This window comes from Phalaenopsis equestris, unplaced genomic scaffold, assembly GCF_001263595.1.
Source record: "Phalaenopsis equestris unplaced genomic scaffold, ASM126359v1 Scaffold001306, whole genome shotgun sequence".
NCBI lineage: Eukaryota > Viridiplantae > Streptophyta > Magnoliopsida > Asparagales > Orchidaceae > Phalaenopsis > Phalaenopsis equestris.
This window is the reverse complement of record NW_018165745.1, coordinates 51,833-79,808: the sequence shown is the minus strand read 5'-3', so window position 1 is coordinate 79,808 and position 27,976 is coordinate 51,833. Positions and strand designations below refer to the sequence as shown.

The 27,976-nt window shown below is 36.5% G+C and overlaps 1 protein-coding gene across 8 annotated transcripts in view; it reads right to left on the bottom strand.

Annotated features, from left to right (window-relative positions):
* Positions 1 to 27,976, bottom strand: part of LOC110033844 (D-lactate dehydrogenase [cytochrome], mitochondrial) — a 108,167-nt gene that overhangs the window by 48,321 nt on the left and 31,870 nt on the right. For 4 of the 8 annotated variants that reach the window (XM_020737964.1, XM_020737967.1, XM_020737970.1 and 1 more), the window contains 7 exons: positions 24,871 to 24,985; positions 24,181 to 24,241; positions 23,998 to 24,034; positions 23,858 to 23,919; positions 23,479 to 23,539; positions 23,203 to 23,361; positions 13,931 to 14,005 (listed from right to left, as the gene is read on the bottom strand). In XM_020737964.1, coding sequence (XP_020593623.1) covers positions 13,931 to 14,005; positions 23,203 to 23,361; positions 23,479 to 23,539; positions 23,858 to 23,919; positions 23,998 to 24,034; positions 24,181 to 24,241; positions 24,871 to 24,985 — 570 coding nt within the window. The remainder of the gene's footprint in view (positions 1 to 13,930; positions 14,006 to 23,202; positions 23,362 to 23,478; positions 23,540 to 23,857; positions 23,920 to 23,997; positions 24,035 to 24,180; positions 24,242 to 24,870; positions 24,986 to 27,976) is intronic. The other 4 variants (XM_020737966.1, XM_020737969.1, XM_020737965.1 and 1 more) reach the window with 3 other exon arrangements.

Genomic DNA, 27,976 nt, shown 5'->3' with positions numbered 1-27,976 from the left:
AGAAGAGAAGACCTCACAAAAATGAGGTCAACAGCGTACCAGTCAAAAGCGATTCCTGAAAAATTGCTACCGAATTGACGACACAACAATGCATCACTAACGCTGTGTTGCCACAACTTGCTCAGAAGTGTGCAACATGCTGTCAAGGGTTTCCCGTTCCCGTTCCATCAAATAATCAAATGTCTTGAACAACGGTGATATGAAAGCTTTAGGGTATTGGGCATTATCAAATTCTTCGGGATAGGGTCTACCCTTTAGAATCATTGCCCCTCCTTTTGATTGAGTTAGGGCTTCTCTCATCTGTTGTTCCATCATATGCTTAATATCTTTTTTTTGGTATTGATTCATGAACTGAGACTTTCTTTGGTTGATCAGCTTCACTAACCGCAGTGAATTCCTTCTTATCATCAACGATCTGGACGCTTTCTAGATGGCTTGCACCTGGGGGTACTATCGGTGGTGGCTGTGATTGTCCTTGAATAGTGGTCATAGCGGTCGTCATTTCTTCTAGTTGTTTCTTCATCTGGTTGATCTGTTCATCACATTGTTGAATGACTCTTTGCAACTCATCTGTGTTCTCCTCAGTGGGTAAAGAAGCATTGCGCGAGGATAAGATGGCTCTAGTCTCAACAACGTTGATTTCTGCAAATTTCTCTATCTCATAATCTGACGGACTATAGGGTTCATCACCTATATCTTTTCTTCGTTCTTTAGACAACCGTGCAATGTCAGCTCAAAGCATTTCCAATGTAGCCTCGATCGACCTTCCTTTGATAACTTTAAGGTAAGTTGGAGGTTTTTGATGAGTCTCACCTCTTTTTTTGAACACTGGTGTAGTTGTGTAGAAGTCAGTTGGAACAATTGGATCAACCGAAATCATATTGATGAAACATCTTTCAGGTTTTATTAAATACTCTTTCGGGATTGTTATGTTCCCATTTTTAAAGTTCTTCTCGAGCCATTCTTTGAAGCTGATACAGTTCTCAATAGTGTGTCCGAGCAGACTGTGGTAGGGGCAGTAGTTAGGATGGCCTTTCTTGTCGACTTCCTCCTGACTCTTTGGCTCTCGTAATCTGAATTTGAGATTTTTAATCAAATCCTGGAGCATCTTGCTACAGCTTCTTTTTTGAAAGAATATAAATTGTTCAAATGCTTGGTCGGCATGACCTATGCTGGGATGACTTAAGACCGTGTTGTTGATTGTATTATTAGCTATGTTGTAGATCGTACTGCTGTAGATATTGTTGGTTGTACCGTTGTAGATGCTGGTAGATCTGTTGAGGCTGCTCAGCCTGAATCTGTACTGACTACTTGCCTTTATCCACCGTTGTTACTCTCTCAGATTTCTCTTTGAATGTCATCGCTGGCTTTGGACTATTATGAAAATATGGTGACGATACTGTGGTAGCAACCCCATATACTCCATCCTCTCTGTAGCTAGCAGGCAACTGGTGAAACGTACTCCCCATGCGTAGAGGTGAGGTCTCATGTAATCCTATCCTATCCATTCAGAGGATGGTGTCAGTAGTAGCTAACTCTATGGCTTTCGCCTTCTCGACCCTTAGAATTTTTTGGTTGCGCATCATTTCTTATGTCATCGCTGGCTTTGGACTATTATGAAGATATGGTGACGATACTGTGGTAGCAACCCCATAGACTCCATCCTCTCTGTAGCTAGCAGGCAACTGGTGAAACCTACTCCCCATGCGTAGAGGTGAGGTCTCATGTAATCCTATCCTATCCATTCAGAGGATGGTGTCATTAGTAGCTAACTCTATGGCTTTCGCCTTCTCGACCCTTAGAATTTTTTGGTTGAGCATCATTTCTTATGTCTTGGTCAGTCGCACGGACTTTGAATTGGACTCAATCTCGAATACGGAAAACGGCAGGGCAAAACCATCGACAGACACTTCTTCATATAGAATCTCCTTCCCTTTGTATAGTGGAGCAGTTGGTGTAGTAGCGGTGAATCCAGTGGCAGAAGCAGAAACAGACCTGGGAGCGGTCCCTACGCTCGTAGTAGCGGACTTTACAGCAACAGCAAAATTCTTTTCAATCAACACCCTCTTCAGATGAGGAAATTCCATAGCAGACTTCAGATTGAACTCCACCACAGGCTTGACAGACTTGTCCGTTTCAGGTTTCATTACAACAACAGCAACATTCTCAAACTTGGTGTCCGTTTCAGGTTTCATTACAACAACAGCAACATACTCAAACCAACATTCTCAAACTTGGCTTCAATATCGTCGAATCCTTGTCCAAACTTAATGACTGTCAAGTCAAGCAGCTCGCTCTTACTAACAGCAAACTCCATTCCGGAGGCGAAAAAAAACATCAGCTTTGGTGAAGACATTTTCCCTGTCATTTGAAAATTTTTCGGAAGTCTATGACGTCCAATGTCTTGTAATTTCAGCGAAAGTACTCAAGTTAACGCACTTGTCTTATGAACTGGGTATCTTTTGAAATTTATTCATGTGAATTTTGTTTCAAATTTTGTGATTTGTTTCGTTTGAAATTTTGATGAAACTTTGTTTTGTTTAGAGTTTAAATGGAGGATTGTGAGAGAGAAATTTTAGTGTTAACTCATTCACAACAAGTCAAGATCGAAGAGAAATGAAGCTTAGGACCCGGTCTGAGATTTGGAGGGGGTCAGCCTCACATTGGACTTGTTTCGATAGACCACTACTAATCTACCACATCTATTGGGGGTTCACCTCACTTTAAATTTTAAAGAGTCCAGAACCTCCATAATTAAGGATGATTAAACAGTAGGTTCCAAAACCCAAAAAGAGTTGACTATGTCTACCCAAGGAAGAAATAAACAAGGTATGTCAATGGAAAAATGGTAGTCTGACCCACGAGGGACGTGGACACACTACTGATATATGAAGACAAAACCCCCTGATCAAAATGGAGAGAGGAACTCGCCACCAGCGGAGTCGCCAAAATTTGTCGGCCGAGATTTTTGAAAAAATGGATTTGAATTTTGAATTTAATTATATATAGATATCAATGTAATTTTGATTTTAAAAAAAATATTTTGATTTTAAAATAAATTAGACCAAACAAGTCTCACATATTTGATAGTTTGGACTGTTGAGCGCGATACCACATGTTATACACTATCCCGAAGGATAAACATATCACTTGTAGTAGGCTCAACCACCCAAGCCAAAAAATTTTGTGAGATCCGTTTGGTCTGCGAAATCTTTTATATATGGTCGACAAGTTCTCCTACCTAATATAAGGATTAGATAAGGTTTATTTTATATGGATTTTTAATTCTCTATAGAAGCAAACTCTTATAGTTAATTATATGTTAAATGACCAGGGTCACTTCAGAAGACTCTCGATTAAGATCAGTGGTTCTGCCTTCAAGATTTCAAAGTTTAGCTTTCCAAGATTGGACACTGGAAATTAAAATGGGTGTGGCTCAAATACGAACAATTATTTTAAGGAATCCAAGGAAATGAAGAATAGGGGATATCACAAATCCGAAGAGAACCCCGGTGACCTCCTAACGATTTTATTGTTTGACTTTATGTCTTTGAAATGATGTTATTCAATATTTAATCTTGTAATTTATTTTAGAATTTAAGACTTACATTCGCATTATATTCGATCGTATAAATAGCCTAGAAAGATAAGAATATTTACACTGTACCGTATGACAACCTTGAAATCCTAAAAAGTGTTAGAACTTATAATTGCACAACAGGGTTGTGCAAAAGCCTAAAAATAAAATGTAAAAATTTACAGTTCCTCGAAATTCTATGGCTTTTTATTTAAACTAAGGAAAATATTTAGTTGTCGTAGATCTTCATCCCCGTCCGCTACGTCCTGGTCGTGCTGCCCAAGAAAAGTTGTTTCATGATCTATGTAGTAATACTTTCAAGTTTAGTGTCTTATATGTAAGCATGCAATATTGTTATTTGGTGACTTACCGCAGTATACCTCTTAAACCAGGCTATATCCAAAAGATTTTGTAGTTAATTTAAAGCATATATAAATTAACTATACTATAAGGAAGTACAGTAAATGAAAATAATATAAGATGTGGTAAATAAAAGAAGTATAAACAAAAGACATCGTAAAGAGCAATAAAAGAAATGCAGTAAAGTGTTATAAATGTACTGTAAACTTTTGGTACCTGAGTTTCTTGTTATTGTTATTTCTGCTGCGTGTAGAATATAATTTGCAGATAATTTAGAGAAATTGCAAAAAAAAGGAAGAAAGCAAGAATTGTAGTGTGAAAAGCAGCAAAACGAGTCGTAACAAAACACGAACAGGCAAAGTAAAACCCGTGGTCACATACGGAAGATTGAGACTAGCTATAAGACATCAGTAAAGGTGGGGGCTCAAAACTATACTGTGTGCTTCCCAACCTTGGGTAACAGTTACCAACCTGACAATCTACGGAAGGCAGTCATTAACCTTAATCCAAGTGACTAGTCGTGGACCTTTGTAAGTTTTACCAAAATTCTGACTTTTCTAATGCAAAAGTTGTTGTTTAGATTTACATTCAGAGTACATTTTAACAGGCAAAAAAAAAAATTTTATGTTTGTAAATATTTTGTAAAGTAGTGCAGTCTACAGGCTAATTACTCTAATCAGGCTAGGACTACTGGCGACTTAAGAGCAATGCGGGCAACAATCTCACCAAGAGTTGGCGAATAGTATCGTCAGCCTTTATCATCTCCCCTCATTGAAGGTCATTGAGATAGGCGATACTAATATAATAATTTTACTTCGTATCTCTCGTTTAAGTACACAACCAATGTCATAATCGCCCTCACCACCGAGACCTTAGACTTATTCTAATACGGCGATCCATATGTGACATTAACAAACGTCCCCAATTACTATGAGGACTGGAGTGTAATGTTCAAACTCAAATCCCGGTGTATTGAGTTTCAATGTGGGTTAAATCATGGAATTTCACTATTTGATTTAATTATGGAAGACATGAGTCACATCTTAGTGAATCCTCATGTCTAGTGTTTTAATCAATTTGTGGAATAAGGTCAAGTGTTTAGTTTCAATATTTATTTAAAAATAGGTAGATGAACTCTCACCTATGGTGTGCATAAAAAATTTAGGAAGCCTGCACTTCTAACCTAAGCTTGAATTGGTTTAGAGTGTTTTGCCCTCAACTAAATGTTTTCCAACTAGTCATCAAATATCTTTTAAGTCTTTTCCAAATAATTAAATCTGAAACTCTCATTTTTTACTTAAACATTTAAGCAAAAGAAGCAAAACAAAAGAAAAAAAGAAGATCGATCCACTCACAAAACTAGCAAACCAGAAAAGAGAAAGTAGAAAGTGAATCAGTCCTAAAAGCCCTTCAATTCTTTCAACAGCTTTAACTGTGTATCTGAATCGACTCTCGAGAAGAGTGCTTAAATTTGTTCCAAGGCAGTGTTTTAATCGGCCCGAAAGTTCTCCAACTCAGAATAAAAAAATTGAAGCTCAAAAGCCACTAAATAGACTCAAAAAGTGCAGCCCAAAATTTCCTCCAAAACAATAAATACAAAGATCACAAATCAGTCTAAAATCGACACCTAAAGCAGCTCAAAAAACAGTGAAAGTATCGAGCAAGGACAGGGCCCAAACCTTCCAAAAATTACTAAAAAAATTGGCACCAAACACGGCATGTGAAGCCTCCAAAAAAGCACCAAAGAGAATCACAAAGGTCCTAAAGTATGTACGTTAATCACTGCACGTGTTTGCATATCAAAACCTAATTTCAGTGGAATGCAAGTAAAGGGATTTTGCATGCACATCACTCAATCCCTACATTTTTACATACCCATCACCCAAATTTCAATGTTTACATACCTACTACTTTGGTTATGCATGAGAAAGTGCATTCCGTGTTCAAAGGTTGAAATCGTAGTAAGCTTTATGTGATATGAAAAGTTCGGATGGCATAAGTGTAATTGGTAATGTTGAGGCGTTAGATATGTAAATAAGTAAGAGATAAGTGGTATGTATGTAAGAATTGAATTTCGAGTGTTGGATATGTAAATACATAAGGATTGTAATTACTTTATCTGAACATATTGCTTCATCCAGGCTACATAATACTTTCTTACTTCCAATACTTCCTTACTTCCACAAACTTAGGAGCATGCACAATAGTTAATTCTAAGCAACTCCACAACATTCATTCAATAAGAAAAAAAATATGTAATTCTCAGCTATTTAAACAACATGCTTCAAACTTAATTACCATACTTCAAATTAAAGCAAAATGTGATTGTTAAAGCCTACATAATAAAGAATAATTCGTTAAAACCTACATCAATCTCAACAAACATAATAAATGCACATAAGAACCTTACAGAGCAAACAAATCCATGAGAAAAAGTTGCAACTAGCTTTCAGAAAAGCAGACAAATTTAAGTAGCAAAAGGCTGAAGCAGAAAAACCACACAATTAAGAGCACAAACAAAAAAATAAATAAATATTAAAAATAAAAATAACAACAGAAGATCCCTAGATACCCAGTTCAAATTAACAAAGCTCACATTAGCAGGTCTCGAAAAGCTTAATGATTTTAGGGCCTGAAGGAAATATTTGGAGCCAAAGCTTTGCTGCTTCGCGTGCTATTAACGTCGGGAGCAATAGAGGAGGAAGACTAAGCTAAGGAGTGCGCGGGAGCAGTCTCACATGAAGCAGGAATTGATCCCTATCCGAACAAAGGAAGCAAGGGTGAAGCGAAGTCGAGCGAGGAAGAGGCGAGCGGGTGAGTGCTTTCGGTGGAGAGGTCGGCAAAGCAAGCTAGCGGGGGTTCTTCAACACAAAGAGGAGAGGAGGCGTGTCGTGCGGTTGTTCGACGTGATGAGAGGAAGAGGCGAGGTCTTCGGTAGTGAAAGGGGGAGTCAAGCAAAGGTTTTCGGTGGAGTGGGAGCTTCGGTGCAGAGCTTCTGCCCAGAGGGGAAAGAGCAAGTGAATCTCAAGAGAGGAAAAGGGGGGTCGAATCGAGCGTGACAGGGAGGAGTTGAATGCTAGCTCAGCTGCTAAGAGGAGGGGCATTTAGGGAGAGAGAACAGACGGCCTAGGGGAAAGGAAGGGTCGTCCAGGAGGAAGGCTCGCGATTGGTGAGTCGTTCGGTCAAGCGTGACTTGAGGGAGGGCAAGGCGTTGGAGGAATCGGGCGAGGAGAGGGAGGCGAGTCGCGTGTGGCGATTACAGGAGCTAGGGGATCGAGTTCGATCGCGAAAGATCGCGAGCGGGAGAGAAGCGCGGAAGCAAGGGCATGCCTGGGTTGCGAGTTTGAGTGTGTGAGTAGGGATTAAGTGTGATAAGTGGGATTTTCTTTTATTATTATTGTTATTGTTATTTTTTATAATGTTTAATATTTAAAATTCTCGATTCGTGCATTTTTTTACTTGTGCATGAAGTCATGGCAAACTATCTTTTTTAGATAATTTTGATGCTCCAGACGCACCGGCGCGATCCGTTTCTTCATCCGGGGTCATTCGGACGAATTCATCGATTTACGTGCAATTTGTTCATGTGAAATTATAGCAATATGAGTGTCATTCTTACATAAAATTGATGTTCTGGACTCGCCGGAGCAGTGCGTTTCGTCATCTTAAATCATTTGGACAAGTTCATCGATTTGTGTGTGATTTGCTTGTATGCGGGATTATAGTAATATGTGTGTCCTCTCTATATAAAATCAACGTCCCTGACGCACTGACGCAATCCATTTCATCATCTGAGGTCGTCTGTGCAAGTTCACATTTTCTTAAGTTCAATTTTTTTTCTGACTTTGCGCAATCTAGTGGATTTTGTATATTTTGTGTGTGTGTGAATGTGTTGATAAAGTCATTAAGGGTTGAGATCCTATTGGGGACTCTCTCTCTGAGTGTCCATATGGTGGTGCTTAACCACTCCACCAAATGATGATGGTCTGTGAGCAAAACCACTAGATCAAATGATGATGGTTTGAGATCACCCATGAGAGACACCACAAGAGAATCAAGAAGTGGCTTGAATTTCTAAGAGGGGTGGGTCTCAGCACTAGTCCTCTAGGAAAGTCAATACGGAAAATCTTAAGGCTAGAACCTAGGATCTATGAAGAGTCTAGGAAAGTCAATACGGAAAATCTTAAGGCTAGATCCTAGGATCTATGAAGAAGAAGGAAAGACCTCATAAAAATGAGGTCAACAGGTAAAAAAAAATTTGCACTCGAAGGGTACACATTTATCATTTTCTTTGTCGTGCACAAGTACATTGCATCTCCTGTCATTACCATCTGGGAGTAATCATGTATGGTTTAAATTTTTAAATTTTATTTTTTAAAAATTACCTTCTTCTAAAGACATTAAACAACCATTTTCTGTTTTTTTTTCATTCATTTCATTTAATTCTTAAGCCTACAACATGTACAACCATAAAAATAATTGTCTAAAGCATCAAAGAAATTCTTTATTTATTAAACTTTATTTAAATACATATAAGAAAATAATTAATCACGTTACGTGCCCGCTTGCATTTATTATGATTAACATTAAATGAATAATCTTAAATATATGTATAAAATATAATCATTAAATTATAATATAAATCTATTTTAGATTATAATATCATTTGGCTGCCCAAACCTCATGCACATACGAGCTTCTTCCTTTCACTGCCTTCATCGTGGCTCTACCCAAGTTAGCAAGCAATTGATGCTGCCATGAGCCACAACCACCTCCTTCCTTCTTTGGCTTCAATTCCTCCATGCACGACGGCATAATGTAGTGTCGCCTTTGACAACTCCAGGGAACTCGTAGCAAGCGGCAACGTTGACTTATCCTTTCTTCAGTTAGGCATGACATCGCAGCCTATGCACGCAAGTCGCGACTTCCTCCTTTCATATCTTCTTCTTCTTCCTTCCTCTCCTTCACTATCGTTGCTTCCTTCTCATTCCTCCCGGCTAGGGCACGACTCCACGCTCTCTCTTTATCTCCTTCTCGCTCTACTTCTCACTCGCTCGTTCTCTATAGACTACGAACGAAAGTCCCCCTCCACTTCACTTAAATGAACCGTCTCGACGGTTAGTTCGCCTCAACTCCTTATTTCATATATTATTATTCTATTTATTTAATATTTTTTTATTATTATTAAAACTCCATTATTACAAAACTACCTTGAGCTCAAGAAAAACTTATATAAGCCAACTTAGAACTAAATAAACAAATTACAAGTAAACACGTCCCCTCTCAACAGTCATATCATATGCATATGCCTATAAAATAGAAACCTTGAAATTAATTTAACTTAATATGATCGCTTAAATTCTTAAATGTTTTCTTTGAATGTAAGCTCAGATCTCAGAAGTAATGTTATAATGTGTTGTTGTCCTGTAAGGCTTATTATGATCACAAGAAGTCACGAGGCAAGGCAAGGCAATTTTATAAGTGCAGCGAGAGCATAAGGTGTGATATATTTAGAATTTGCACAAATTAAGTGAATTTAATATTCATAAAAATTGGATTGATTTGGATACAAAACCATTTAGAGAATGCTTTGGAATTATTTCTCTCAATCAAACACTCAAAAAAATAAATGCCTTGTTGAAGATCAATATACTCCAAATACCTTCAACTAAACATCCTCTGAGGTGGGTGCAAGTCTGCCCATTGCAGCGAGAGGGAGCCGACTCTAGGCTTTTTCGACTCGGAATTCTTGAGAGCCGGAAGACTCTTTTTTCCTTGGATTTGCCTCCATTTGGAGTGGGGGCCACTCCTAAGTATCCTCTTATTACATATTTGTAATTTTGTATTTTTGTTATTTAAGGGTTAGTTTTTAGTATATTTTGTAACGAAACAGTCGTCGGCGTCTCTTCTTTCTTTTGATGACTATATCCAAGTGTTTCAGGAGGTGCTTCAGCTGTATCTTAATCTCCATGTGGTGATTATCATCCGTAACCCTTCCTGCATCCCCTCTCACTTTGCTACCACACCTTCCTCCTTAATGGAGCATCTTCGACAACAATACTTTTGCTATTCTTCCTGCAGTTCCTCGCCATCCATCCATCCTTGCTATCACAGTCCCAAGAAAATCCTCCTTTGGTTGTCCCATAGTCCCACGCCTTCATCGTCGCTATCATACCTTCCTCAATACAGCCGCCCCAACAGAAGTCCTTTTGCTATTCTTCAGTTCCTCATCGTCCAGCCATTCTCCTCGCTGTCGCAGCCCCAGGACAAGTCCTCCTTTGGATGTTCCACAATCTCACGCCTTCCTCGCCGCTACTGTTGTCATTCACGCTCAATGTCGCTGCGCAGAAACAGTCGTTTCTGGCTGTTTTCTGCTTTTTCAGCTACCCGGCCAACTGTTTTCTCATTCCAGCTTGCTGCACTGATCTCAACTCCTCTCCTTTGCTGTCGACTTCCTCCCTTGTTGCCACAACCCAGAACTATTCTTTCTAGTCGATTCGCTACTGTCCGACCCCTCCTCTTTGCTACCACCATCCTTCCAAACCCTTCTTTTGCTATCCCAACCATCCACAACCCATTTCAGCAACCTACCTTCCCTCCCTGACCACTAGCCGACCTCCACCAACCATGGATCAAACCCTAGTGTGAGTTTGTATCGTATTTGTTGTAATTTTCCCTTTTAAGTGTGGCTGACTATAACTACCTATTTGCTTTCAATAATAATATTTGTTTTTTCTATTGTGATTTGGGTTAATTTCGATATCATCCCCTATCTAGTGAGACACACATAATAATAACTCGAATTACGCTGGAATACAATGGAAGAATAACCAAAAGAATGAAGGGGGAAACAATAACTTCATTTAGCATCTATGTCTAGCTAATAAGCAACATGATGAAGGTTGATCCAGCATAATTGTTCTTCAAAACCTTTTGGTAGTCATAAAATGTTCAAAAAATCCAAAGGTATTGACAATAATGCATTTTGAACTATAAATAAACAATGCTGCACTCAAACATATTAGTGTTGATCTGATTCATGAAAACCTAGCCAGATGTGATCCAATAGAATATCACAATTCATACAATCAACCTCTGAATAACCCACTTCTCAAAGCGTTCAATACATTTGCAAGCTATTTTTGCCAGCATACACATCAATGCTACCACACCTTAGTCTGCTACAAAGCTGTAATGCAAAAAAGGTTCATCCACTCACAAATCCAAGTACTAATGACTAAAGTAAATGAGGATGGTCAGTAATTGAAACTCAAACACAATGTTCTGGAACAAATTGATGGTGAAGTTTATCATTTTGAAACCCAAAAAGATATAGTATCCAAAAAAAAGGGAAATTGATAATCAATTTTAGGTGCGCACATCCTTGAAAAAGGTGTCTTAGTCAAGAGAAAAAAAAATAATATCTCTCTAAAACACTAAAACTCTTCTTTGGTAGATGAACACTTCCCTTATTGTAGAAACCTTCGTCCCCCATAGGAATCAAATACCTCTTTTGACCTCAAATCTTTCCACATGGCGTAAGTCCCTTTGATGGTCCCATCAATTCAGCAATGATTCTTCACAGATCAATCAATTTTCAAGGAAATTATTTATCATTTGACATACTTCTACTACTCACAGTTAGAGATCACGAAATTTTCCTATTAGGAGCAGGGTTGCAACCCATAAATGATCCCCAACCAGTGCATATTTACAAGATCTTCAACTCAAGGCACATCTGCCACCACTCTTGCAATCACTTACAACCATGCATAGTCTCTAACCCACTGCATACTGAATACAATCTTTTCCTCATTATCAAAGAGTTACAGCATACTGGCTATATGTGGGTCTGTTAAGTCGATCATTATGACCCGCTTAAGACCAGGACTAGAGTTATGAGTAACTTATGCTTCTCCAACTTAACTGGTTAATACTTATAGATGTGGACATCTTCTCTCCTAGTTTTCAAAACTTGGCACTCACATATTTTGATAGTTCTTCTATGTAAACACGTGGATTATTTGTTGCATAAAGATCTTCCACCTTTGCTTTGATCAATCTGTCAAATGGAAAAACCTCTTAGATCTATACTTGATTTCATCAAATCAAATAAGCTCTAAACTTACTAGCTCTCATCAATAATAGTATAATGAGATAGGCGCTTTCATTTTAGCTATTCTTTTGTCATGTTGAGTGAAAAGGGGTGTCCATAAATTCTGCGTCATCGCTGAGGAAAAATAGAATTAACATTTAAGTCATCTAATGGGAAGTATGAATGCTCTATTATTCCTTAGACTGTTTGGTACACTGAGTACTTTCATGTGACTGATAGGCCTAATTTTTTGGTTATTCAATAGAAATTTCTTGGTGGCGTACTTTAATGACATTGTTTTGCACCTCGAACAAGAGTAAGCATCTTGATGACTTCCACCATGTATGGTCTAAGCTAGGGATGAGAAGCTTATATTAATCTTAAAAAACACCTGCTTAGGAGTCAAAAGTCATTTATTTGCTTAATTTACAACACATCTAGAAGATGTTCCCTCAAAATCGACGGAATTCTTAAATAAGCAAACTTTTCTTACGTCTCTAACATTCAGATTTTCCAAAAATTAACTACATTCAATAGATAATTCACAAAGAACTTCACTATCAAGCTATCTTATAAACATTAAATTATTTTTCCTTTTAAAAAAAAAAATTATTGAATATTTGAAGCAATACTCGTAAGTTTTCATCCAGCTTTCAACCATATTAACAGTCAAACTAAGAATAGTAAGTAAATAAAAGTTTAGAAAGCTATTAAAAAGTTTGGTGTGAAAAATTTCGAGCAATTAAGAAATGCATATTCCTACTATTGAATGTGCATACGACAGCATTACATGAAAATCTACTAGTCGCCATTTAAATTTGTTTAGGAACTAACTCTAAAAATGCCAATAAATCTTCATAATCACATAAGCATCTATATTCTAATCTGCTATAACTTTTGCACAATATATACATAATTTGCAAGATAAAATTAAAAAATAAATAATATATTGAATATAATAAATATTATAATGTTATAAATAAGGGAAGTTCACAAGAGTACAATAAAAAAAAATTATGCCATTATTTGTCCGTCCGAAATGCTACAAACCAGATATGAAAACTACATGGAAGGCCATATGCTCCTTTCAAAAATAATAGGTAAATTTGTTCTAATGCTTATGTTTTAGACTAGTTAATAAGTTTAATAAGTTATGGTTCTTCAGAAATCTATTGGTTTCGTTACTGCAAATTTTCAAGCCTTCTATACCCTCATGTACATCTTATTAGCCTGTAGATTCCTACAAATTGCAGGATTTAACATTTTTTTATTGGGTTTTGAATATTTAAAATTGGTGTATAAAGGCCGATGTGTTGAGTTTTAATATGCAATTTAAAATTTGTATTGATTATCATCACCTAGAATGTCAATTTCAACATGGAATAAACTGAATCATGTTTCGACTAGATCTACTAGCCTAGGGGTTACACAGTTCATAAATGAATGCAGGCCGCATGTAATCGACCAACTGTGGCTTGAATAAGCTATCTTTTTCTGGTTTCAATTTTGTGAATAAAAATTAGATATGTGGCTCCTTTGAGTGTAATGCAAGTGCTGTTATCTGATTTTGGAGGAAGTCGTCTACTTGTACTATTGGCATGATGCATGTTTTTTTTTTAATGTTGGTGCTTCCATTCCTTATTTTTATTTCATTCACGTGATTTGATAGTGTAAGTGATTTTAATTCATTCACATGATTTGATGGTGTAAGTGATTTTATTCAAATTTGACACAATGTAAATTCAATATATGAAAATTAAATTACAATTGCTTGCTAATTTTTTGTTGCTCTGAATTCTTGTTAATGAAAAATAAATGTCTAAAATAAAAAATGCAATACAGTAGGAACCAATGATATAAGTAGCTGATGGGATTGAAATTTAATTTCATTGATTTACCTGTATTCCTGATAGCATTGTCGCAATAGATACATCAGCAGCGTCTTTAACAGTTGGAAAGTTACACATAGCAACCTGATGATCACTAGAATACAGTCATAATGAGGGCTCAAAATAAAGAGATTGAAATCATCATAGAGCGAAATGTTGACTGACATAAAAGCTAAAGCAACTTGTCTAAAACTGAAAAAAGGTGAGCAAACAACAAAAATTTTTTATTTACAGCCTGGAACCAGATCTAAGCAAATGTACAGTATATACACATTTTGACTAACAAGAGTTAAAAAATTGTTCAAACAAGATAACATTACCATTTTCAAATGCATAAAAATTCTGTAATTAAAAAAAAGTCCAAGAAACAGATGCATAGATATTTCCCGCATAGAATTATAGAAGACAGAAATAACATTCTATATAATAGATACAGATACCGAGTTCAAGAAAAGAATGCATACAAAATTATCCGTGCCACCACATACAAACACATGCCCGCACATATCAATCAAGTACAGAAATATGATGATCTCTGTTGGTAGTTACAGGAGATCTTGAAACATACAGCATCATTTCCTGATGTCCCTTAGCCTAGAAGATCAGCAAGTCCACGCGGGTAAACTCTATGCAACCACAACTTGATAGAGTGTCAATCAGCTCAATGATAGCATAATTGATACCCGAGTTAACCCAAAATGCAACAAAAAGACAAATACTACTGCTGAATTGCAAAAGGAGATTACAACGAAACTCTCGAAAACAAAAATAAAACAATACAACACAAACGGCCCACAAGGGCAAAGACGGCAAGATCGGGAGGTGACAGCAGTGAAGGTGGTGCTGGAAGGGGAAAGGGTGGCTGCTCGTTAAGGAAACAGAAGGATTGGGGGTGGCAGAGGGGTTGCTGGAAGGCTGTCAGCAGCACAGTAGTTGCAGACGGGGGCTGGGACAGCAGGTAGGGTTGCCAAGAGGGCTGGCGGCAGCTGCAGTGGATGTAGAAGGGGTGGGGACAGCAGGTGGGGGTGCTGAGAGGGGCTGGCAGCAGCTGCAGTGGGTACAGGAGAGGTTGGCAGCAGCAAGAGGGTGGATGGCAGCAAGGGGGAGCACAGGAACGGATGGGAGCTACCAAAGGGGAAGCGGCAACAAGCAAGAAAAGGAAAGATACACACCATCTCGGACGAGTTACAACCAAAACACCTCGCCATCGAATAGATTCCTAGAAAAAAAGAAACGCCCCGATGCGAAATCTAAAAACTGAATATAGCAAAAACGGAACCCTAAACAGCAGTAACATATATTTATAATAGGCGAAATAGGGGGAGGGGGGAAAGACGGCAAAACCAGCCCATTAGCCTCAGCTGGCCGGTCTAGCCTCCCCGCTGAACTGGTGCCCTTGTTGAACCAACTGGTTCAGCCCAAAAGCCCCCGCGCTAGTCTTCAAGGGTAAGGGGAGCTTCGACTTCATTCATCAAAGCATCTCATTCTTCATTTTCAATCCTAGCAGCACTGGATCTCAATGTCGAATATACTACCTCGCAAAACAACTGAGAATTTTCCTCCAATTACAAGCATACAACCCTATCGTCCGCTCTCCTATGGATCCCCTGCTGAAGTGAACCGACTCTGCGTGTCTCGCCTATGCTACTGAATACTTTCAATGTAATCCATGTAAGGCTCAGCTTGAGTTCGGATAGCCTGAACCTCCCCGAATGGTGGTAGCCCTTGTGGTGCTCTCTGTCATGTCTGTCCCATGTTTAGAGCTGGCGTCCGTGTCTTATCATCCTATGTCGTCACCAAAATTGGTCTAACAGATGTTGTTCTGCTACCAAGAGCATTTGGTGTCATGACCCAACCGGGGCTTGAACTTAACAAAGATAGGTACAAACCATCAAAGGGAATTAATTTTTTTCCATATTAATTTTCCTATAACTATTAACAACTAAAAGAGTCACAAATAAAATTAAATTAAAGCAGCAGAATTAAATTTAACTGGTTACAGGTTGTCTGCATCCTCTATAAATATTTTCTCTTTTATCGCTAATCTTCTAAATTAATTATATCTAAAAAATTAGTTTAAAACAACAGTAAGCTAATCAAAATTAGTGAATGCTCACACTTCCAAGCTACTGTAACAAAAGAGAAAAGAAAGCAATAAGCACGTTTGTTAAGCTACCAATAAATTATATAATTATTTGATATTTTAAGAAAATGATGTTATTTAATGAATCTTACTTTTGACCAGTAAGAAAAGAAAATAGAATAAGAGAAATTAATTAATTAATTAATTAATTCCAAGACATCAACTGCTCCCGCTAGTTAAAAGGTGTTCATTCTAATAACTGTTACCCCTCTTCATGAGTAAAAAAAAAATTGATACTAAGGCTGATTTCAAAATAGCACGAGACAGCGCAACCTTTCTCCTCTTTGTTCAAAATCGACAACAAAACTTCCCTGTTCAATAAACCTACCATTTTTTGTAGACAAATGGCGAGATCTCATGGGGAAGGAACGACGAAATCACGACATACAAAAAGCTTCGAAATTTCTGTCTTTATTTTTTTCTGCAACATCTGCCCCACGCTACAATCATGATTAAATGTAGCGGGAAGCCGGTGGCTAGATGGCTTAGTACAGAGACCACCATAACTCCCTGTTTTCGTCCACAACGTTAAAGTCACACCGCTCGACTCCTAACTTGAAGCTTGTGATACCTCTCTGTCGTCGCGTGTAACTCAAGAATCCTTATGTCTAAGCCGCACCAACACAATCTTCATGTGCCCTTGCCACTCTTCCTTGTTCACACGATCCAATCCCCACTCTCGAGTCGCTTCTCTTTTGTGCGCTCCATCCTATTGTAAACTGAGTCGTTACCCCAATTGAGCCTTCCAAGCTGCACAACACTCGTTGCCTTCCCTGTTCAATAAAACGCACCAACGGCTGTCTGATCGAATATTTTAAACCAAGATAAATTTTTTATTACTTTTCTTCTGCAGTAGAGATCAACTGTGGCGCAAAACTTGATAGTGTCATGAATTCTGCTTCTTACATGAAATTCATCTCTCCTTACCTCAACTTGATGAACATGTCTTGCATTTGTGTTTGAGCGAATAGGGGTGCAAGCCACTCTCTAAATAACTCCACAAATTCCTCTCAACTGACCATCATAATGAGTATGTCGACTAGCTTGTCCTCACGCTGCCACACCATCACCTTTTCATCTTCTCCATCCAACACAAACATAGCTAATGACACTCTTCTTCTATCAGGGCACGCCATGCTATCTAATATCTTCCCTGACCTCATTATCCAATTCTCCGCTTCAATCGGGTCATCAATGCCCTTCAGCAAAGGTGGATGTGGATCTTGAAATATATTTTGGTACTTATCCACAATGACTATAACACTTCTGATAGGCTGCGATCTGGACTTCTAAATAAGCTGAGTCATCGTCGGCATCATCTGGGTTAGGATATTCGCGTTCACATTTATAGTAGGTTGTACTTTTTCATTTTCGATCAAATTCTCTTCTCATATAATTTCAGGTGTATCACTATGCTTGATTGAATATAATTATTAATTTGATTTAACTTGAGTTTTTTATTTTTATTATTATCAAAAAAATTTTATGATTACTCCATTAACTCTTTCATTAAGATTTCATTAATTAATCCTAAACCCTATTAACAGTTGCGCCCCTCTTCCTGCGATCATCTGCAGCAAATGCTTAAACCATTGCCAGCTTCCATCTTCCTCTACACTAGACTCGTCTTGACAACATCGCTAGAGCTTCTTGACGTCCTTTCTGCCTTTGTATGAAACGGGAGTTACTCAATGCCTTCTTTGCTTGGCACCGACGCTGCTTCCTCACAAGTTCTCCATTTCTTCTCACGCTGCTCAACTTCCAAATAAGTCGGATCTCACGTCTGCCTCCCTCAAGCGTGTCCCTTTATGGAGCAAAAGAAAACTTCGATTTCCTTCTCGCTTCACCACTCCCTAATTGGCCTCCTGACCGGTCGACTCCTCTTCTTTTTCTTCTGTTTCCTCATTTTCTCTCCCCCGATTAATAAAAATGGGACATTACACCCTTGTTATTACTTGTTCGAGCCTGCCCCGACCCGAATTCAGCACACTCCATCTACCTGATTCAAGGCAGTAACCCAACTCTTTGGTTTTCTAATTTGGTGTTATTACTTTACATTGTACATTGTATATAAAAAAAAGGATATGGGTTTTACTTTTATTTTATTCTTGTCACCATCATCGTCGATCGTCGCCTCAAAGTTGTCAGAGCTCGACAGGCCCCATTAAGCAATAGGGTTATTTTCAAAAATTTCCATACAAGCAAGCGCAAAAGTCCGTGGGAATTAAGTACCATTCGGGAATAACCGCAGAATCATAGGAAATACTTTTTTAAAAAATTAGGATTTAAAATACCCGCCCGTTAGAAAAAACGAGTACGCGTTTGTGAGAATTAAGTACAGTTCCGATAAAGTACCGTTCGAGCAATATTGGTTTGCAATATTAAACTTTACTTTGCTTCTCAGTCGCAGTGTCTCAGGACACCGAACAACGAGCCTTTGAGACAGTTGAGAAGGTTAGCATTCTTCTGTGCCACCTAACAGCAGTTAATAATAGGAGACTGTTGTAATTTTTGGTGATTTGAACTTGTAATTAATTTAAAATCTTAGAATATTTGAACTTATGAGAAAATATAAAATACGAATCATTTGAAAGTTTAATTAATTTGAAAATTCGAGCTTTAAAATATATGCTCTTAAGATTTAAAAATATCTGGAATCTGGGCTTTTAACATTTAGGCTCTTAAAGTTCCAAAATACTAACAATTTTGGCCTTTTTAATTTTAAGCGCTTTAAGCTTAAAATATTTAAAAATTTGAGTTCTAAATTTAGGCTCCTAGGGTCTTAAAAATATTTGAAATTATGAGCTTTAAAATTTAGGTTCATAAGTTTCAAAAAATAATTCAAACTTGAACATTTTGAAACTTTAAAATCTCACCACCGGATTGACAATACATCTGCTAGCGAATAAAAGACAATCCATTTTTAAAGGCTAAAATCATAATACTTTTGTAAATACTTTAAGCTTTCAGACCTTAAAATTTATATAAATTTTATGGTTATATCCTTATGTCAAATGCAATATCTTGAAATATGAGTCAACTCTTATGACTAACTATGTATGCTTTAAGGTGTCTATACAAACAAATCAATTACATATATTTTCAAATCTTGTAAGTGCCACCTGATGTAAAATCCAAATTAAATTCATTGCTTAAAAATTATGCAAGTCTTTAAAGCTTATAAAACCTTAAAAAATATTCAAATATATAAAGTTAAATGTCTGCATGTACTCCAATCATTAAATTGCATATTTAAATACTAGATTAGAAAATACTGCGTGGGCTAATCATGTCGCTTTGTCTATAGAATAGGGTTGTAAGTTCAATCCTCCTCGCAATGACTGGAGTTGACGAGTCTAGTAATTTTGAAATAAATGTTCAAATCTTAAAATAAAAATTTACAAATCCAAATCACCTAGACTATTAGCTTACTCATAAGCATAAAAAGATGCACAAGAGGAAGAATGCAGAAGAATATGTAGATTGCTCAGAAGGATTCAATGAGAAGTCCAAAAATAATTTGAGTGCAGTTAGTAGAGGTGCGACTCAAGCATCAGGAACAACATGTGCAAAATGTGGAAGACAACAGAAAGGTGAATGTTTGATAAGCTCTAACACTTGTCATTGGTGTCGTCACCCTGGTCATAAAGCACGATATTATCCATCTCTTGCCAAGAAAAGCTTTGAAGATCAGAAATCCAGTAGAGCTCCGTCACAGAAGACTGCAGGTGGGCAGAAAAAGATAGTCTATAGCTTCAGCTCCAACTCAGGATCAATCAAAGGTAACCTGTAAGGCCTCAAGTATATTCCCTCACTCAAAGTGTGTTTGAAGAACCTACTGATATGGATGGTGACGAGGCCTGAAGATTGTGGTGTTTTCTTAGCATATTTTCATGCTTCAGTAATGTAACCCAAAGTATAGTTAAGTCACCGTATATCAAATCTTTATGTTTATAATGATTACCTTTTCATCTTAAATTTAATGATCCCTATTTTCATTATAAAATTTATAAATAGCTCATGTCCACCTGTTAATAAGAAATAACTTAAGATATGTTTATAAATTTCGAGAACGAATTTTTTTTAAGTGGGAAAGAATGTGAAATCTCGTTTCCATTACAAGGGGAGAGGAAACGAAAAGCTGAAGCAAATGATGCGAAAGGAGTCAGGTAGTCGAACAAAGAGATAAGAAGTGGGAGTCAAGAAAAGGAAGCGAACAGTAGGGAAGCCAAAACTCTATTAAATCGAGTGTGAGACAGGAGCTCAGGCGTGCAGTCATAAAGTGAAAGAAGAAAGGAAAGAGGAAGAGAAGCTTTGTGCGTGCTTACAGGTGCTCGACCGTGCCCTAGAAAACCATTGAAGAAGAGACGAGGAAGGAGGGGAGGACAAGCGATGTCAGTGTGTGGTGGCCACGTCTCTATCGAGCTTAGAGAAGGAAATCGTGCCATCTAAGTGTGCAAAGAAAACCGTGACCGAAGGGGAGCTTTGTGTGTGGGTGCCACAGATGCGAAGGAGAAGGCAGCATCAATCATTGTGATGTCGGGTTGAGCTGCAACGGAAGACGAGGTGTTTGTGTGTGCTTCTCTGAGTCAAATCGAGACAGATGAAGGAGGAAGGGGAACTCGTGTGTGAGGTTAGGGCAGGCAGTAGATTGAGTTTCTTTCAAATATAGATATATATATATATATATATATAGACACACATACACACACACACACAATTATAAGAGTGTATATTTTTTTAATTAATGAGTTAATAGAAAGATACTTGAAACTGGATATAAACTATAAGTCCGAAATTGGACGGTGATTAGAAACGTGAACTTCCATTATAAGAAAAAAGGAAGAGTTAAGGGTGTGAAGTGGAGAGTGGAAGTTTAGCGAAACCCAAATTTTTTTTAGATAGGTTCTGGTTGTACTAATTTAATTAATGAATCGTATATGAATACTCAAATTTATTATTTAAATGTATCTGAAATCAGTGTGGCTCGGCTTCAAACCCACACGATGAACCACTCCCTTTCACGACCATTGATACAACACAGTATCGGATTCAACAATAGTGTTGGATGTGCTTCTCGACAAAGTTGTGGTTCTTCCTCTTTCCTCAGAAAAGATTTTCTCTTTCAACTACGCAAGAGTTGAAGCCTCCCACATATGTAAGTGGTGAGGTCTTTCCTTCTTCCTCTTTCTTCTTCCCTCTACAAATCAACTAGGGCACGCATAAAACTTTGCCTTCTCTTGATTTATCTGCTCTCCCTCTCGCTCGCTCGTTCTTTGTAGGATACAAATGAGAAGGCCGATATAAGCCCACTTTGCTTCACTTATGGAAACTGTTTGATGGTTATTTTGAATTGATTATTATTTTATTTTACTTTTCTTCAGTTATTACATCCACAATAGGCTTTTGGATCTACTTGGGACCAAATCTGATCTCTTGATGAGCAAAGAAGCAACACACCATAACTGGATCTTCTATTGAAGTCGAATACCGAAACTTGTAAACTCCATGACAGAAGTACTCTAGCTACGATGGCTACTACACGAACTGAAAAAAGCATCAAAACCCCAAACAATGACGTACGACGATAATACATCATCCATCTTCATAGCTCACAATTTAATTTTTTGCACCCGCACAAAATATATAGAAGTGGACTATCATTTCATCAGGAACCACCACAAGCTAAAAAAGATCACTCTCCAACATATCATGATAGAAGATCAGCTAGCAAACATACTCATAAAATTCATATTGATCCCTAGGCATCAAAATCTAACCGACAAGCTGACGATCAAAGCATCCAATCATCACTTTGAAGGGGGTCAAGGCCATATCTCTTGAGCACCTTACGATTCATGACCAAGATCACCTCCACCATCAGAAAATGGCCCTGAAGGAAAGAGGAAATAGTGCTAGGGCATGCTTCGTAACAAACTGGCAGCAATATACGCCTCAATAGGGACTTGTGCTTTTACCATTTTACCTGTATACTCTTTCTATATAAAGTGAACTATAGTAAGTAAAGTAGGATAAGAAATTATGTTTACAATTGAGTGAGTTTTGCTTAGCTTCTTCAGGCTCATCTTGCGTAGCTTGAATTTCTCCAACTCCCCGTAAATTCTCTCTTACTAGTTCCTATTTGTTTAGAGGGGACTTTCATATATCATGTAATTAGGATATGAATTTATGAATTTGACAAATGTTTCTCTATTTTTTTCTCTCTAGAGTTTGCTATGATATAAGAAATAAATTTATGAATTTGCTATAACATCTCTCTTTTGCAAGTGGTGTATCTTTATCTGGCTTAGAAACAAGTGGTGGAACCTCCTCGCTGCCCATAACTCACTGATTTGTCGTTGGACTGTTGTTTTCAGCCAGGGCATCTGCCGAACGACAAGTATCCCCTTCCAAACTCTGTTGACCTCGCATATTTTTGACCCCTCACTATTCCCCTACCTCCCCACGAAACCCACTTCCTAAATATATTCTAGGATCCCTAGAAGTGTATCAGTGGATATCGCTAAATAGTCATGCAGGCATGGAGAAAATGTTGCCAGCAAATGCAACCAAGAGAGTCACGTGGACTGTTAGATGCACGACGAAAAAAATACATTTGAAAGCATCGACAAACATGATTAGACATGTGAAAAGTGGCGAGAGTACAGATTTAGGCATAAACATGGCAAGAAAGACCGATTAAAATTAAGATAAATAGGTACAGATTTAGGCATAAACATGGCAAGAAAGACCGGTTAAAATTAAGATAAATAGATAAATAAATAATGAAAAAAACTAGGGGTTTTTACATACCAATCACCAAAAATATTAAATATAACATTTTAATCGACCAAACTTTAAATATAATATTTTTACCTCCTAAAACCTTCACTCAAAACCTACATAAGAGGGTTTAGGAGGGTGGTTGTAATGAAAAAAAGTTATTAAAATCTTATATATATATATATTTTAGGTGGTTAAAACGTTAAGGTTAATATTTGGGCATTTGGCCTGTAAAAAACCCCAAGAAACTATTAGTCTCGTGAAACCAATTTTATAATTGGTAGAGTTACTATGCAATATTGAACTGAAAAAAGAAAATAATCATAAGAAATATCAAAGTATAGTGAATAAATACCACTGAATGTTGTGGAAGCCTTTGAAGACGTAAAGTCACTTCTGTTATTACACCCAAAGTTCCTTCACTTCCAATCATCAGTCGAGTCAAATCATACCTGAAGGGTGTATGTTTGAATGTATTAACTGCATCACCGGACACTGGAAAAGCTTGTATGTACTAATCAGAAGTTGCGTTTCACACAAAAAAACCAAAGTTCGGATAAGCATTCTTATCATGCTATAAAATCAATTTAAGAAATAACATAAAATTGAGACAATATGGGATTTTATGCACCTTTTCTAAGATTACTTTAATCGAGATTTGCCTTATGGTACAAGACCAAAAAAAGGTGCTTCTATAAGAAAGCAAAAGAAAAAGAAACTGTCTTAATTTTCTCTCAGCTTAGATGTATTTCATAACCAAAAAACGAGTGCAATTACTCAGCACATCATTTGTGACAATTAAAACTTGCCAAGTATGCAAACAATAACATGGAGATAGAACAAAATAATTTCATTTCCTAAACAACATTTTATTAATCCGATATATTAGCCAAGCTCAAGGCAGAATTGCCAAGAAAAATGAGTCTATTTAGGAATTTGAACCACAACAATATAGGATGAGTACAACCATATTAATGCTCATTATTCTGATTAAAAGAGCTTCAACATACCCAGCAGCACTTTTTCGAGCACGAGCAGCTGTCTTAACAACATCTCCATTTCCCAGAACTACCTAAGATGAAACAAACACCTAAAAATAAGAAAGAAAACTTAAAACACAATTTTATGGAAAGTAAAATAATAAAAATACCTGGAGATTAATAACATTATCTCGCATTGTTCCATACCTATAAACTGATAATTAAAACCTCAAAGCCAAATAAAACCGACTTTTTCCTATTATTGAACTAAAATAACATTCATGGTTATAGATTTGTAACAGAATTTGTGGTTTTAATAACTTGCATTGAAAAATCAAATCTAAAAACACAACCTTACAGCTAACGAACCAGAACAACGAGTAGCACACATGCCTCCAATGGTAGCACCAGGCCCTATATTTTAAGGAATAAAGAGGATAATGAAAAAGCAAGTTAATACATTTCCCAAAATAGACTTGAATGCTAAATGAAATAAAAAGTACATTCGTTTTCAAGGCAGACATTCTTCATGCAATATCTCACATTTTAGCAGGCAATAAAAAGATGGAAGTTTCTACAAGACAAATTTTCTGTTGTTTAATAACAATATATTTTCAGAATAGCCCATATGTCCATGCTTTACACAGGAAAATTTACGAACAAAAGCTTAAGAAACCTGACGGCAAGGGCGCCACCAAAAAAAATGTCACAAAATGATTATAAATTGTACAGTGCTCCTAAGAATTCTAAGCGAATCTGTTTCAAAAAATATTACTCATGCAATTTCATTTGTTTGCATATCATTATCCTCTTTAGAGAATCTTCTTGAATAAATATAACTGGCCATGTGCCCCATTACAAAATATATGGATTGGATCTCTATAAACAAAAAAAAAACAAGAATTATGCACAAATCATGAATAACAAACAACATGAGCGCAAAATAAAAAAAAATAAAAACAGTTATTGAACCTTCCAGTTCATTAGGAGCGTTGGGAAAAGCTGCCAAAAATAAAGGACGAAAGAAATGAACGCATACTAGCCTGGATCAAGCGGAAAGAATAGGCCGTAAGGTTTCAAATACTCATTTAGTTCCATCCATCCAATCCCTGGTTCAACGACTACATCCATGTCCTCAATATGCAATGCTTTTATCTCCTGCACCAATAAAAGAAAATAAAGTTTAACCTGCCACATGGTTGGAATAGAGCACGGCACTGAGAAAAGTGACCAAGATTTTGTGATTGTTGTGTTGTGTTTTGTCACATTTATTATATGACGTTGTTTTAAAATTTTGGGGAAAGCAGACAGCCATTTTGTAAAATCTCTATTAAAAATGGCGCTACGAGCCATGGAACTTGAACCAATCTGTGAAATATAATGGATCCACTGTGAATTGATAAACTACCAAATTTGTTACTATTATAAACTAAAGTCAAACAATTTAATAAACGATTATGATGTGTCTACAATTGCTAAATAGAGTATGAAATACATCAGAAATAGATTATTATTTATTTATTGAAGTATAACTTAAATTAGAATAAGAATACTAAATATCTAAGATAGATTTATATATCGATAAAAAAAATTTAGCCTTAGTTCTGAAATTTCACAAGATTGAGACAAGCCTCAATGCTACCATGGATCACAAGATTAAAAGGGATTTTGAAGCAGGCATGAATCTCAAAGAGCCTAAATAGGCCTGAACCATGCAAGCAAAGCTGACATGGCCACCCAATAGAGATTGAAATTAAGAATAATAATAGTGAAATTCAAAAGCACTCGAAACCCACTGCAAACTCAACTTGAATTGATTTAATGCCTGATGCAAAATCCCTGAAATCTTGCAAGGAATTTTTTGAAATTCAGAATAATGTGGAATTCTTTTATTGATATGAAAAGGGATTATAAATAACCGTTACAAGAATCTTAGAATAGGAAAGAAAGGAAAAAGGAAATAATTGGAAAGAAAATATATAACACCTAATATCTTCAATTAATCAATTCATAATAATTATTTAAAAATAAAAAAAAACAAGAAAAAATAGTAAAGACTAAAATAGAAAAGGAAATAAATACGATCTAAGAAAATAAATCTAAAATCGAAAAGGGAATAAAATTATATTAGGAAGTAAATCCAATTCTCATAACTTCTAACAATAATAAATTATTTCCAAAAATAACTTCTACGCTCTCTCTCTCTCTCATTGAAACATAGTTGAAAATCGTGTTCAACTTGGATTTGAAAACATCAAACAATGGGTGAGGAAGATCCTGTGAAGTATAATTTGATGTCTTCATCTGATACTGTGGATGCCTTTAACTGTAGTTTCTGTTGTGTCAGTAGATAGGCGGAAGGCTCCTACAGATAATGTCTCAGGAGAGTTTGCAGAGAAATAGACAACCTGCAGAAAAAACTAACTTCTAGTTGACTGCAGTTGTCTTTGAATGCAGTTCTTGCAGCATCTCTAAGTAGACAAAAAACTCCAATAGGTAATGCTGCAAAGGAGTTTGTAGGAAAGCAAACAACCAGCAAAAAAAATGACTTCTAGTTGATTGTAGTTGTCTTTGACTGTAGTTCCTGCAGTGTTTGTTGGTAGACGAAAGACTCTTACAGGTAACGTTGCAAGAGCGTTTGCAGGAAAATAGACAATCTCCAAAAAAAAACTACAAGATATGGCGTCACGACCCGAGGGCCCGGGGCTTGAAATTAACTAAGACGAATACAAACAATCAAATGGTGTGAATAAAAATTTCAATATTCATATTTTATAATTTTTCATTAACAGTTGAAAGAGTCACTAACAATTTAATTAAAGCAATATATTTAAATTTACCTCGTTATTGTTTGTCCACATCTTCTATAAATGTTTTCCCTTCTTTCACTCATCCCTTAATCAACTATTTAAATTTGAAAAAAATAAGTTTAAAATACTTGTGAGCTAAATGAACTAGCGAATACTCACTCTTAAACTACAGCAATGCAAGGAAAAATAAAAAAATAATTTGCATGTTCGTTAAGCTTTAATAAATCAATCTAAACATTTAATATGCTATTCAATGAATTGTAACATATCAATAGCATACTAATATTATTTTATATCTGTACAATCGTCATAGGAGCACCGTCTAAACATTAAGTCAATTAAACAAATCAATATCAATATTTTTTTTTCATATATGAGTATAGGTACCTTAGTGATCCCACACTAGTATCATCAAAGGGTGACTCCATCATAATCAATCATGCATATAAAAGCAATCAACATAAATATATCATTCATCTGTTCATCGCATTCAATTCAATATATCATATATATAGCAGTAACCATTGCATGATAATAAATAGCTACAAATATCTAAAATTCATAAAAATATGATCAATAAATAAAAATATATATATCAATAAAAATAAAATTTTTGCAAGTATCATTAACTGTAAAATGATTGAGAAGAAACAAAATATTACTATAGATTAAAAGTATAAGTACTCACCTCAAAGTTGTATAGCTAGTTTCAAACACATTTAATTTTTACATACAATAATTAGTTGCCTAAATACATAAAATTATAATCTTAAGCATCCATTAATTAAGCTCAATTAATCTTTTAATTACTTATGTAACTGTCGGTCAAACTTTTTTTTTCGATTGATTAGATTTGAAAAATATGGTGTATGAAAATAATTTTTTGAGATTTAATTTAAATATAAAAGATATATAGTTTGGGTTTTGAAAGTAGTGTGTTTTAGTTTTTTGAAAAATGAGACCAAATGGATCTCATTCGTCCGATAGTTGCATAATCGTGTCTGATACCGCGAATACTACACCCTCCCGAAAGATAAGTGTAGACCTCGGCGATAGACCCAATCCAGCAAACTAAGAGATTTGTGACATCCGTTTAGTCTGCGAACCTTTTATATATGACCGACAAATTCCCCTATTTAATACAAAGATTAAATAGGGTTTATTTTACCTGGGTTCCAAGTTCCCTATAGAGGCAAGCCCCTATAGTTAATTACATCCCAAATGACGGGAGTCACTTGAGAAAACTCTCGATAATGATCAATGGTTCTAGTCTTCAAGAATTCAAGGTTCAGGTTTTCAAGGTAGGACGTAGAAGGGCAAATGAGAGTGGCTCAAACAT